Source organism: Austrofundulus limnaeus, unplaced genomic scaffold, assembly GCF_001266775.1.
Source record: "Austrofundulus limnaeus strain Quisiro unplaced genomic scaffold, Austrofundulus_limnaeus-1.0 Scaffold89, whole genome shotgun sequence".
Classification (NCBI taxonomy): domain Eukaryota; kingdom Metazoa; phylum Chordata; class Actinopteri; order Cyprinodontiformes; family Rivulidae; genus Austrofundulus; species Austrofundulus limnaeus.
This window is the reverse complement of record NW_013952491.1, coordinates 1,309,288-1,322,171: the sequence shown is the minus strand read 5'-3', so window position 1 is coordinate 1,322,171 and position 12,884 is coordinate 1,309,288. Positions and strand designations below refer to the sequence as shown.

The 12,884-nt window shown below is 36.4% G+C and overlaps 1 protein-coding gene across 4 annotated transcripts in view; it reads right to left on the bottom strand.

Moving 5' to 3' along the window:
* The window catches only part of necab2 (N-terminal EF-hand calcium binding protein 2), a 115,070-nt gene that overhangs the window by 32,559 nt on the left and 69,627 nt on the right, over positions 1 to 12,884 (bottom strand). For all 4 annotated transcript variants that reach the window (XM_014012193.1, XM_014012192.1, XM_014012196.1 and 1 more), the window contains 2 exons: positions 9,407 to 9,543; positions 7,718 to 7,842 (listed from right to left, as the gene is read on the bottom strand). In XM_014012193.1, the coding sequence (XP_013867647.1) occupies positions 7,718 to 7,842; positions 9,407 to 9,543 (262 nt within the window). The remainder of the gene's footprint in view (positions 1 to 7,717; positions 7,843 to 9,406; positions 9,544 to 12,884) is intronic.

Here is a 12,884-nt window from a genome sequence, read left to right as displayed (position 1 = left end):
CACACACACACACACACACACACACACACACACACACACACACACACACACACACACACACAGTCTGCAGCCTGGGAGACGGCTGCAGATAAAAGCAGACTTGTGGACTCGAGTCAATTAAAGCAGAGCTTCGGCTGCAGAGTGAAGAGTTTCGGCTCATTTTATCCTCAATTAAACCTCATTTAAATTCGGTCAACATTTACTTTATTTAACTCTTTGTTTCCAGTCAAACATTTTGCTCTTCAGAAACCTGCTGCCAGCAGACAAATGTCAAGTTTTGTTAATAAATTCTGCTGAAGCTGAGCTGCAGATCAGGTCGGTTCTGATGTGACGTCTCTGTTTAAAATGTTCTGGTTTCATCAGGACCTCTGAGTTGATCTGAACCACTTCAGCATCTCTGCAGAGTCTGAGGGACGAGCTCACAGGGATAAACACAAATATACCAGAACCATTTGTTTAGGAGAAACTCCCTCTGATTAGACAAGGTGCTGAAGAAAAGCAGCCGAAACGTCTCAGCTTTTCACAGTCTGTTCATAAAACACATAAAAAGTGCTGAAATCACCATATTCTGAAGTTTCACATATCAAATATATGTTTCACAAATTGGTTTTAAATATTCTACAATCAGTGTAGAATAATCTAGTCCAGGTTTGAAGTCTCTACGTGTTTTAGTTTTTAAATTTGAGCAAGTAAAAGATGGTGAAAACAGCTGGAATAGTCCTTTAGCTATTCCTCAAAACTTCAGTTTTTTTTTCTCATAAATTTACGAGTTTTTTCTTGTAAATTTCTGACTTTACCAAGTCAGAAAATATTTAGTTTAAATGTTGCAAATTCTGTGTTTAATTATGGAAATTTCTGAGTTTTTTTCTCGCAAATTTGCGACTTTTCAAAATAAGAGAATTTCCTGTTTTTCTCTCAAAATTTTCTGAAATTACTCTCAGAAATTCTGAGTTTTTTCTCGCAAATTTACGACATTTGGAGCTCAGACACTTTCCTGTTTTTTCTCGAAAATTTCTGAAATTAATCTCAGAAATTCTGATTTTTTTCCTCTGAGATTTACTCCTCTTTTTTTTCATCTGCAAAGTGGCCCTAATACGCCATCGTAATTTTTAGAGTTCTTCACAGGAGGAGCAGGATTTAAAGTCATTAATCAACCATCGTGACTGAAGCTGTCAAAGCTAGGGGTGTAAGAAAATATCGATACACTGAAATATCGCGATATTTCAGTTCCTGATACTGTGTCGATTATTCTAAAGCCCTGTATCAATTTTTTTATTAAGGTTTAAAATGTCAACCTTCTTGCCAGCCGTTCATTTTTTTGTTGTAATTCAGCCTCTGACCACTAGTTGGCAGCAGTGAGCCAGACATTTGGCTCCTCTACCTCTTGAGCGCCAGAGAGTAAGAGAGCATTAGCATTGTAAGTAAACATTAGCTTTTCTTTTTTTCCTTTTCAGTAAGAGGTTTTTATTTAATATAATTTTTGGACAAAAAAAATCGCAATATATCGCCTTGTTTACAGTATCGCAGTATATCAGGATATATCGTATCATGACCCCTCTGTTATGATATGTATCGTATCGCCAAGTTCTTGCCAATACACAGCCCTAGTCAGAGCTGCTTCCAAAACTAAAGAAGTTAAAAAAGAGGCAGATACAAAATATAAAATTAAGGTGTAAAAACCCTGAGGTTCATGAAACCTTACAGATCTGATGCATCGAATCATTTTAACATCTGATCTGCAACAAGTATAAAATAATTTAAGATTCTGCAGTAAAAAAAGTGGTTTTGCTAGTTTTTAACTGGTTTTAAGACATGATTTTTCTGCTGTCTTACACTGTGGAGAAGCTGAAAACCAGTTTTTTGTGTATAATTTGTCTCGGTCAGTTCTTCAGACTTTCTGAAGGTTTTTTTGTTTGTTTTTAGATTTTTGTTGTTTTCAGTTTGTTACATAAAAACACTGAAAGTGTGAAGGTCAGCCTCAGAAATAAAATAATTTACCAGATGAAACTGAAGAAATGAAACAAAAGGCTGTAAGAAACAAACAAATCCAATTTAAAACACATTCTTTAGAAGCTGTTTGTGACGACATGAAAAAACACAAAAATAAAAACACATCTGTGCTTTAACTAAAGAGAGTTTAGATCAGCTGAAGTTCAGCCTCTGAGACCTGGACCTGTTTGACCTGCAGCCGTTATAAATATTTAGATTTCCTCCCACAGCTGCAGCCTCGACACAAACACGACGCAGAAATAAAAAAAGAAACATCAGGACGGTCTCAGAAAGGATCCGACTGTCGCTGCAAAAATAGACGAGTTTAAAACACAAAACAAATAAAAACTGTTTTTCAGCCTCATTATTTTTGATGTTTGAGTCAAATTTATCTCCAGAGAACCTCTCTGGTGTTAAACAGAGGAAACAAGCAAAATTAAAAAAAAAAAGCTTTTAAATTGTTTTTGAACCTGCTTTTAATCAGAACTAGAAAAACAATTAATAAATAAAAACTGATAAAAATGAAACTAAAAGTCAGTCATGGTTTTATTTACTTTAAACTCTGAAAAAAAGATTTATTTACATTTTATTTATTTTATACTTTTTAATTTTGATTTGCCATAAGAACCATTTAAACATGAAGGAAGAAGAAACGTGAACTTTAAATATAAAGTTTGTTAAAAAGCAGTTCTACTTTAAAACATCCCAGAATAAATGTTTAATTATTTTTAATGTAAACTTATTAGTGATTCAGCTGCTTAATAACCAGCCGACAAATAAATCAGTGCTGATAAACAGTTTAACGTCCCAACAGTTATAGTTTTATCAACCATCTGTTTCATTTAGATAAAAACTAATTTAACAACTATAAACTCTTTGTTCCAACTGTGTCATCTGGAAACTAAAGAAAACAATAAAAAAGGTTTTAACGCCAATAAAGAGCTGCAGACAATAAACCTGTAACGACGACAGTAAAGAGGAGGAAGAATAAAGAATAAACAGACTGAACAACAACAACAACAACAACAACAATCAACCAGACAAATAAATCTGTTACATCATCTATAAAAGCTCCGGCTGTTCAAGAAGGAACAGTGGACAGTTAACAGCAGCAAAAAGGTGAAAATAACAACAAAAAACTGTACTGTAAAAAAATAAGATTTGTAAAAACATAGCTAAAAGCCAAAAATGCTAAACATAAAAGCTAAAATCAGCAAAAACTGTAGCTGAAAGCTAAATGTAGCAAAACCCTCAGTAAAAGCTACTTAAACAAAACGTTAACTAAAAACCAAAGCGAGCAGTGTATAACAGATCAGTCTGAGTTTATTTTTGGGGGAATTTTCTTTAGAATAAAGTGATTTTGAAAAGCCAAAAAGTCAGGGACATTGGGCCTCATGCAAGAACATGTTCGTATTCTTCTCCTAAATTTCTCTTACTTTTGTTCGTACAAAGGGTTCGTACGAACATGTCACGTCAGATTCAACAAACMCTTCTATCTTCAGGAAAAGTGTGTAAATGAGCTGCGTAAATTCCACCTGTTCGTATCCAGCTGCTCGTGCACGTTGAGAGGAGATTAGCATAATTACCACCCCAAAAACACCATATAAGGCTGTGTTTCCTGCCTCAGATATCAGGAAGTGTCCATTCATGAAAAATGACAGCGAAAACTAAAAATAAAAACTTTATGAGTTCAGAGATTGAAGTCCGTCTGTCAGAGATCCAGAAAAGAAAATCTGTCATTTTTAGCAGGTCAGCTGTGGAATAAAAAGAGCTGCTAAAAGTATAAACAACTGTGTTAAATCATTTTCATTTATTCAGAAGACACAGCGCTGCGCACCGTACACCCCCACCCCGCCCCCCAGCCCAGCCCACGCGCGGTCGCAGGTGGTCTCAGATGCGGTTCTGAAATAAGCATTTTAAAATGTTTTCAAAATAAGTCTGGCACTTTGGAGAAAACCCAGGACTCACTGGAGGGATTATGTACCCCCTCTGACCTGGGAACATCTCAGAGTCCCCCAGGACGAGCTGGAAGATGTCGCTGGGGAGAGCAGGGTCTCCTGCTGCTGCCCCCACGACCCGATCCTGGATAAGCGGCGGAAAACGGACAATTTATATGGTAAGTCTAAATTATTACATTTAAAATTTTAACTCTAATTCAAGCAGAATAACCTATTGTCAACATAATTATGGAGTGTGATTTATTTTCAACTCAAAATATCTTCAAACTAACGAAATATAAAGTTATTAGTGAAGAAAACCCGTCTGGATAACAGCAGACTGACTGCTGGTAAAATATACGACAGGTCTGGACCACTCCTGAATTTTGTTCGTATCTGAAAAAAATCTTAGAAAATGAAAACATTGGTGAATGTCACAAATTCTCCTAAATCACTCGTACGCACAACTTAAGAACAAATCTGTGCGTACGAACGGTTCTTGCATGAGGCCCATTGTTCCAAATAGAGACAATTGTTTTGATGTTTTATTCACTATAAACTAAAGTCTGCAGAAACTGTTGGACTGAGAAGAATAAAACAGATTTTTTTAGCCAAATATAAAAAAAGTTGGATGTAAAAAGCAAAGTAAAACAAAGTTAAAGTCAGAGCATTCTTTAATCTGCAGCTGGAGGTAAGACCAGCTTCAGCTCTGACACCTGCCAATAAAAACCTTCAGTTCAGCTCTTCAGGGCTTCCCTCTCACCTGAGCACCAATCAACACCTTTTTTTTCTGTGTCCCGTCAAGCTTGTTTAGCGATAAAAGCGTATCTCAACAACCTTTGAAGAGTCATTTCCCCAGCGAGCAATTTGCTCGACGAGGTGCAAAGTGTCAAGGTGAGCGTGAACCACGCCGCTGACAGGAAGCCGACAGGAAGCCGGTGAAGGAGGAGAAGAGAAGAGGAGAAGAGGAGGAGGGAGATAAAACACCGACTGTCACGTCCTGAAAAAGGACGGCTATTTATCTTATCAGGATCCATTAGACGTGACGCAGAAAAATATCAGATTTTAGACTTCAGTAAGAGACCAGACTGACCCTGACTGATGCATTAAGATGTTCTACCAGACATTTATTGTGTCAAATTATTTATTTATTTTAAATGATCTGTTACCCTGTTCAGTGTCTCCATCTTTATTCAGATCCTAACTGACCTGAAACAAGAAAAGTTGAGTCTGATTTAATGTAAGATGATGAGAAAAAAAAAATGATTATTTTTACACAAGTTTCAACTGTTTAAATCACTTTTTGGGTAAAAAAAAAATCATTAAATCAAAGTGTTTAATGAGCTCTTCTAATTAAAAATATGATTAAGTTAATTAAGACAAAATAGAAAATGTCTGAAATTTATTCTAAAGAAGGAAATGTTGGAAAACACGAAATAAAACTCATCAGCTTTGATTTATAAATATGCAGGGGCGGAGCTAGAGGGGTGGTCAGGGTGGCAAGTGGTACCTGATTGGCCACCCCCAAATAATTGATAAATGGGGTGGGGCTCTTTGGTTTTTGAATTTAGATTTTGTTAAAGTTTTCTCTCTGATACAGCTGTACCATATAAAATTTCAGCTGTTTATGTTCAAAACAAGTTGAATTATAGCCTTTGTAAAATTAGCATTAACAGTTAGCTTCATTTGGGATTTGCATCAGCAACCAGAATGTAATTATTCTTAGCTACTCCAAAACAAATAAATCAAAATAAGTCTTAAAATAGTGGAATTATAGTTAGCTGTGGCAGCCATCTTGAATTTGTGATTAGCATTTAGAATTTGGTAAAAATTGTTTTCAGATACTTCTACACTAATGCTCAGCACTGTGTGTGTAAAAGAGGCTGAATAATAAGTTCTGAATGTTTGGATCATTCTGAGCTTTAATAAAAAAGAACTTCAGCTCAATATTTCCTAAAACAGCTTAATTTAAAAAAAATCAAACGGCTGAATTAGCAGTGGTGGCCATTTTGAATTTTCAAATCCAGAGGGCTTTTCTTTATTTGAATGTGCCCCCCGAAAACAGCCTCATTGGCCACCCCTGTGCCACCCCATGCTCCGCCCCTTTAAACATGTTTTAGAAAATGTTCTGTAATATCCTGTCATTTACTTGTGTGAGTGCGTTCAGTCTGTTAGCAAAATAACTCAAATCAGTAAACACATTTGACTGAAACTCTGAAAACAATCACTGGACACACTATCTATTTTGATTGACGTTTAGGGTCAAACTCATTCAAGATGGCCGCCACAGCTAATCAGTTTCAACTATTCAGACATTAAAGTGTCTGGGATCTGAATATCCTTCAAATACAGTCAACAAAACATCTTTATGCTTAATAAACTTGGCATAATACACACAATTTTGGTAATTTTGTAACATAACTGGCAGATTTTCTTTTGAACTTGGCTCAGTTAATGCGAAACAGGAAGTGACATCAAAGGGGAACTCTTTAAGAAAGTGAACTGCTTCATCTTTATTTGAACTCTGACTCTTCATCTGACAGAGAATATAATCTAAAGAAACTTCAGATTCTTCTCTACAATTTGTTGGTTAGTGTAGCAACGCTCTGTTTACATTGTTATTGCCCTCTGACATCACTTCCTGTTTCTGAACATGCAAATATCTCAACAACTGTTCATCTCAGCGGTGTGAAACCTTTTTCGCAACATGTTACCGATATTATTTTTCCAAAAATGCATTAATATTTATTACAAAAATTTGACATCACGGGTCCTTTAAACGAAGCTTCTGGACTGAAGCAGGAGTGGAGCGAAACGAGGCTCATCATGCATCAAACTACTCGACACTCTGGCACCAAAATTGATTTTTTTAATAAAAGTTGAGTTAGTTTTAACAAAAGTTGAGTTAGTTTTAATAAAAGTCCTTCATGACGTCCTGTGGGGGTGATGAACACATGAATGAGGAGGAAGTAACGCAGTAAGGGTGGGAGAAAGACGGCTGATTTATGTTCTAATATCCGATTTTAATGTTTTACTGTATTTGAGACAAACTATAATTAATGTTTCATAAACTAACCTCATATTTTTACTTCTTTACTGAAGACGTTTGCTGATCTGTGGTTTAGTGATTAGATCTGCTGTTTGTGTAAAATTAGACAACTGTAATTTTCCTTTTATTGGCTGTTAAAAACAGGAAGTGATCTGAAAACACACGCTGCGCTCTGTGAGGCTGTTTGCTCCACTTTGGTTGCAGCTGCTCTGAAAATCACCAAAAATAATCCCTGCAGCAGGTTCTGGGTCAACCTGCAGGTCTGGACGGGTCCGATAAAAGGTCTGGTCTGAGCGTCTCAAACAGGTTTTATAAAACTTGTTCCAGCTCCAGTCCTGCTCCCAGTTTTTACTGGTTTAGATCAGTTTTAATGTTTCAGAGATCAGGTGAGTTATTTCACTCTGTTTACATTCATCACAGTAAAAACCGACGCAGATATTTGGGAGATATTAGGTTTAAAATGTTTTGGTGATTTACAGTAAATTGCTGACAGATGAATCTAAAAATACATTTTCTGCAGCCTTTACACGGTCTCTTCTCTCGCTCTTCAAACCCACATCGCTCACTCACTGAATAAAAATGCCCGCTCAGCGTTTTTGCTGCTTTAAAGCAGAGCTGCTGCGATTCGTGCAGGCGGCTGATTGAGGCGTTTTAAATCCTGCATGGATGAGCGCGGTGAATCAAAGAGCAGCCAGAGGCTGATTTGTGCTCGTCTGCAGAGGAACACGAGGACCTTCCTCACCTGAAGCCGTGTTGATGCTCCTCACCGCCTCCCGGGCGCTCACTCTGTTGTTGGGGGGGTAGTCAGGGACGGCGTTCTGGTTGCACTTCTCCGACATGCGAGGACTGACTTTGGCAGGTTGATGTCTGAGAGGCGGAGAGAGGAAAACTTTACATTTGAGTTATTTTACAGATTAGGGTTTGAAAACAGGAAAAACAGGGTTTATCTAGAAATGAACACATTTTTAATACAAACACAACTTTGAGCTGGAACCTCTTTAACTTCTGCTATTTAAATTAAAAATAATATATTAGTGTAATTTTCTTACTTAACTTTTGTCATAAGTGTAGTATTATTACAGTTACTGGATACATACTGACCTTTATATGATTATTAGTAGGGGTGTAAGAAAATATCGATACACTGAAATATTGCGATATTTCATTTCCCGATACTGTATCAATATTCTAAAGCCCTGTATCGATTTTTTATTAAGGTTTAAAATGTCAACCTTCTTGCCAACTGTTCATTTTTATGTTGTAGTTCAGCCTCTGACCACTAYTTGGCAGCAGTGAGCCAGCCATTTGGCTCCTCTACCTCTTGGGCGCCAGAGAGTAAGAGTAGCGTTAGCGTTGTAGCTTTTCTTTTTCTTTTTTTTTTTCAGTAAGAGTTTTTTATTTAAAATAATTTTTGGACAAAAAAATCGCAATATATTGCCTTGCTTACAGTATCGCAATATATCGGGATATATCGTATCGCGACCCCTCTGTTATGATATGTATCGTATCGCCAAATTCTTGCCAATACACAGCCTAATTATTAGGACCACATATTGATTTCGTTCTGTGTTATTTTTTATTTTTTCAGTGATTTTTGGTCAACCGTAGCACAAAAACAGCTGCACCAATCAACATGAAGTTTAGCAGGACTGTAGATGAGTCTGACCTACACTGCACCAGCTAGCTGTTTTACGATAGACCCCATATTTGAGGAGGGGGCTCCACCTGAAAAGGGGACATTAAAAATGCTTATAATTCAAAAACTGTTCAACATAGGAGCTTCAGATTTTTGTTGTTGTTTAGCTCTGATGAAGCTCTATCCATCAGGCCCACCAACAAGAATATGCAACTTTAATCTGACTCCAGTGTGAACGCTTCACAGCCTTGGCGCAACGTCACTGTTTAGAGTGAGCTAAACATGGATGCTACATGTTAGCGCGTCGATTCTGAAGTTGTTGCTCAATCAGAGCTGATGATAGATTTATTTTACAAGCTTGTTTAGTTCAATAGCTATGTTTACATGTGCAAACGTCTTTGATTAAAACGCATTGTTCACATGAACACAATCTGATCGTGAAGAGCGTCTACAAGCACCGGCTTTATTCAGAATAGCAGCACTGACGTGTGCAGAGTGGTTAACCTTCTCTAAAAAACACAGAAGTTCTGCATGTGTGATGAACACAAACATCTTCTGAGTGCCTGAATGGACCTGCGCCAGGTTTTAATAACAATGGAGACGTTGTCCTCCCTGGTTGAGCTGCAGGTGAAGCAATATGTGAGTTTTTGTTTTGTTTCTTTCTTTATTATCGGATGAAAAAACGGGAGGAAAAGTTCTGTGCTGCCGGTCCCGCCTCCACAAAAGAGCAGAAACCGGTAGATAAAAGTCAAAAGCCCAGTGAGTTTGATGGTGTTGGTCTCATCTGGGACTCACCCCGACTGGCCGTGCTGCTCGTCGATGGCGTCCACCGCACTTTCCACAGAGCTCAGCAGAGACTGGATCTGATTGGCCGATTCCTTCAGGAGGAAACGGGTCACAAACTGCTCCACGTTGGTTCCTCTCTCATACACCTGGAAAACAACGTTTGGGTTTTCTCTGTTAATAACTTGGGGCGTAAACAGAACCACAGAGTTTTAAGAGTGACACCATTTGTTTGTCTTGGACTCGGGTGATGAGCTCCTTCCTCTCATGTCATGTTTGATACATCTTTAACAGAACAAGACTTCAAAATGATCAAACTTCTCCTTTAAAACAGGAAAAACAAAACCTGTTAGCAGCAGCTTCTTAATAAGCTACAACTCACTGGAAGGATTTATTTTCCAGAGACGGTTCAAACTATCAGAGCTTAAAGGGATAAATTAGGAGAGTTTTGAGGATTGCAGCAGCATGTCGTAGCATGACTTGACAAAAAGAGTCACAGAAACAAGTCACTTTCTTGAGGAAGAACAGAAACCTGTTATAACAGGAGTTATTTTACCTCTAAAACCACTTTAATTATCTACAAATCAGATCGTTTGATTAAAGAAAATCCCTCCTCTGCTCTTTATTCATCAATCATAACGAGACGCAGCAGCTCTGTCAGCTGGAGGAATGTTTACGAGCTGCAAAAATATACAAGATTATAATATAAATTAACTTTTAATGAGGATTATATGCTCGAGATGAACTGGCTTCAATAAAAACAAGAAAAATCTGCTGGAATTAAAAATTTAAATCAAGTTTCACAAAACCAACAAAAAGCACAGAGTCAAAACTTTTAAAAATATCTGAGGCAAAGACAAATATTGAACGAAGTTAGTAAAAATACCTGATTAGATTTGCCTTAAACTGAACCTGAAGCAAGAATATTTCATGACAGAAAAATCTTTGCCTAAATTTTCACTTTAGTTCCTGATTTTTTAAGACTAGAACAGAACTAAAAGCTCATTTGAGATAAAATGTAAAACTGTGCAAAAACTTTTGCAGCGTTTAAACAGAAATTACATCATAAATAAATTAAATACGACTTTTTCTAATAAAGTTGACATAAATGTTTCCATTTGCAAAGTTAAAAAGCAGGAATAAGATGTATATTCTTTATAGACTGGATGTAAAATGACAAAAAAATTTATTGTGACAGATACAAAGTTTTGATTTAATATTTTATAATGTAAGAAAAAAATCAACAAATTGTTTATGACATTTTCTTCAAACAAAAAATGCTTGGAGTTAAGGTTTGGAGAGTAAAAAAAAATTTTTGTAGTTTATTTTAATCCAAAATGATTGACTTTCTACAGAAATGTTAAAAAAGATTTAAATTAGGTTTAATAATTTTTGCAGTTTTTACAACCAGACTGTCGAAATCCTCAGAGCTCCTCTGTCAGAAAATATAAAACTTTAAAAAGTCTTATCAGACCTAATCCTTAAACCTAAACAAACAGGTTTTAGCTCCTGAAAGGAGACGAAAGAAGCCGAAGTTTTTGGTTTGTTTGTTAAACTGAAGCAGTCGTTTCCCATCTCCAATATAAACAGATTTAAAACAGGTTTGAGCAAACAGGAAGTTCAGAGCAAACAGGAAGTTCAGAGCAAACAGGAAGTTCAGAGCAAACAGGAAGTTCAGAGCAAACAGGAAGTTAAGAACAAACAGGAAGTTAAAAACAAACAGGAAGTTCAGAGCAAACAGGAAGTTTAGAACAAACAGGAAGTTCAGAGCAAAGAGGAAGTTCAGATTTATTGACCGGCGGTGTCTCGGTGCACAAATCTGATCAGTTCCAATCACCAGGAAGGAAAAGTTTCTCAGTAACATTTTATTTTAGACAGAGACGCTCTGAAGAAAGTCTGAAGAAAAGCAAATCCTGAGCACTAATTGACTTCAGGTGTTCTCCAGAGAGTGCAGTCAGTCGCTCATGTCAGCCTTTCTGTCGGGAGTCACGCTGAAGTGATTCAGGGAGGAAATTAGGGTTCCTGTGCAGTCAGCCATTCTCCACCGAGCTCTAATCAAAGACAAACTCCCCCCACGAGACCCCAAATCACACAAGTCATTCTGGCTGCCATTATCACAGCCAACGGGTTTTACACACAAACACAAACTGCATCACCAATTATCATAAAAATACACATCAAATAAAATGGGTTTGGTTCTGTTAGACGACTCGTTTCTGCAGATTCTCCAAAAACTCTTAAAACATTTCAGAGAAATGAGAATAATCTGAAGATTGTTTAAAGAATAAAAGACAAAACTCAGCTGGATTAAAGCTGAAACACTCCGGCTGCAGCAGAACCACCAAAAACCAAACCTGTTCACAACAAGTAAGATATTAACTGTTCATAGCCTCTCCATAAAACCCCATTTTAACATTTGAACCAGAGCTGCATGATTTAGCGTTTGAGCATCACAGTGTAGGAGAGAAATTAAATCCAAGTGTTCTCAGGACTAAAACATTAAACAAAAAGTCATTGCACTAAACGGTTGTGTTACGGCTTTTATTTTGACGGGTGTGAAAAAAGCTAAAACTTCTGTTTTGTTGTGAAACTTCTGGGACAATAATGGAGGAAGAGGAGAAAACTCGACGAGAGCTGGAGGGAAAGAGTCAAATTATGGTTAAAGGAAACAAGAAGCGAAGATGGACGGAGGCAGGAAGTAAAACAATTCATGTTTGCAGACGATACAAGGATTTACATGTAGGTCTCAGGGCCAGGAATCATAATAACTCTTAAACAGACAACATGTTCTAACGCAAAATAAAGAGTTAAGATGGCAGCAGAACTGTGTTTATTTAAGTCAGTTGTTGACAATTGTTCTATGTTTATGTTTTAAGTTACGTTTTTAAAGAAATATGAAACAATATAACGTATTTATATGAATTGTTGTTTGACAAGGATTTGAGGTTATTTTTGCCTAGTTTTTCTTGTTTGTAGAATATTATTGTTTAAAAATGTTAATTTCGGGAGGAAAAAGGCGCAGATACTGTAAGATTTTTTCTTCTTTTTACTGCCTTTCATTTTATTTGTGATTTGTATTTGTATATATAGTACATAATATACATAATCTAATAAAGTTCATTGTGTCTATAAAACCAATCTACTACGTGTTTCTAATTACTGGACAGTGTCTAGTAATTAGGAACACGTAGTAGATATATAATATACAATATATTTATTGTATATACATTTATTTTGTTATTTTAACTAAATTAATAAAATACTAAAACAAATTTTTTAAATCCTGGATTTTTCATGTCACAATTTATTTATCACAGCATTAGAAAAACTAAAATCCGTAACAGAAATTTTATTGTAAAATTGCATTTTGAAATCTGTGGCGATATAAGAGTTATAGATTTATCAACATATGTTCAGTTTGTAATTTAGCAGAAAATATTACTGATTATATATACAGTATACACTCACCGGCCACTTTATTAGGTACACC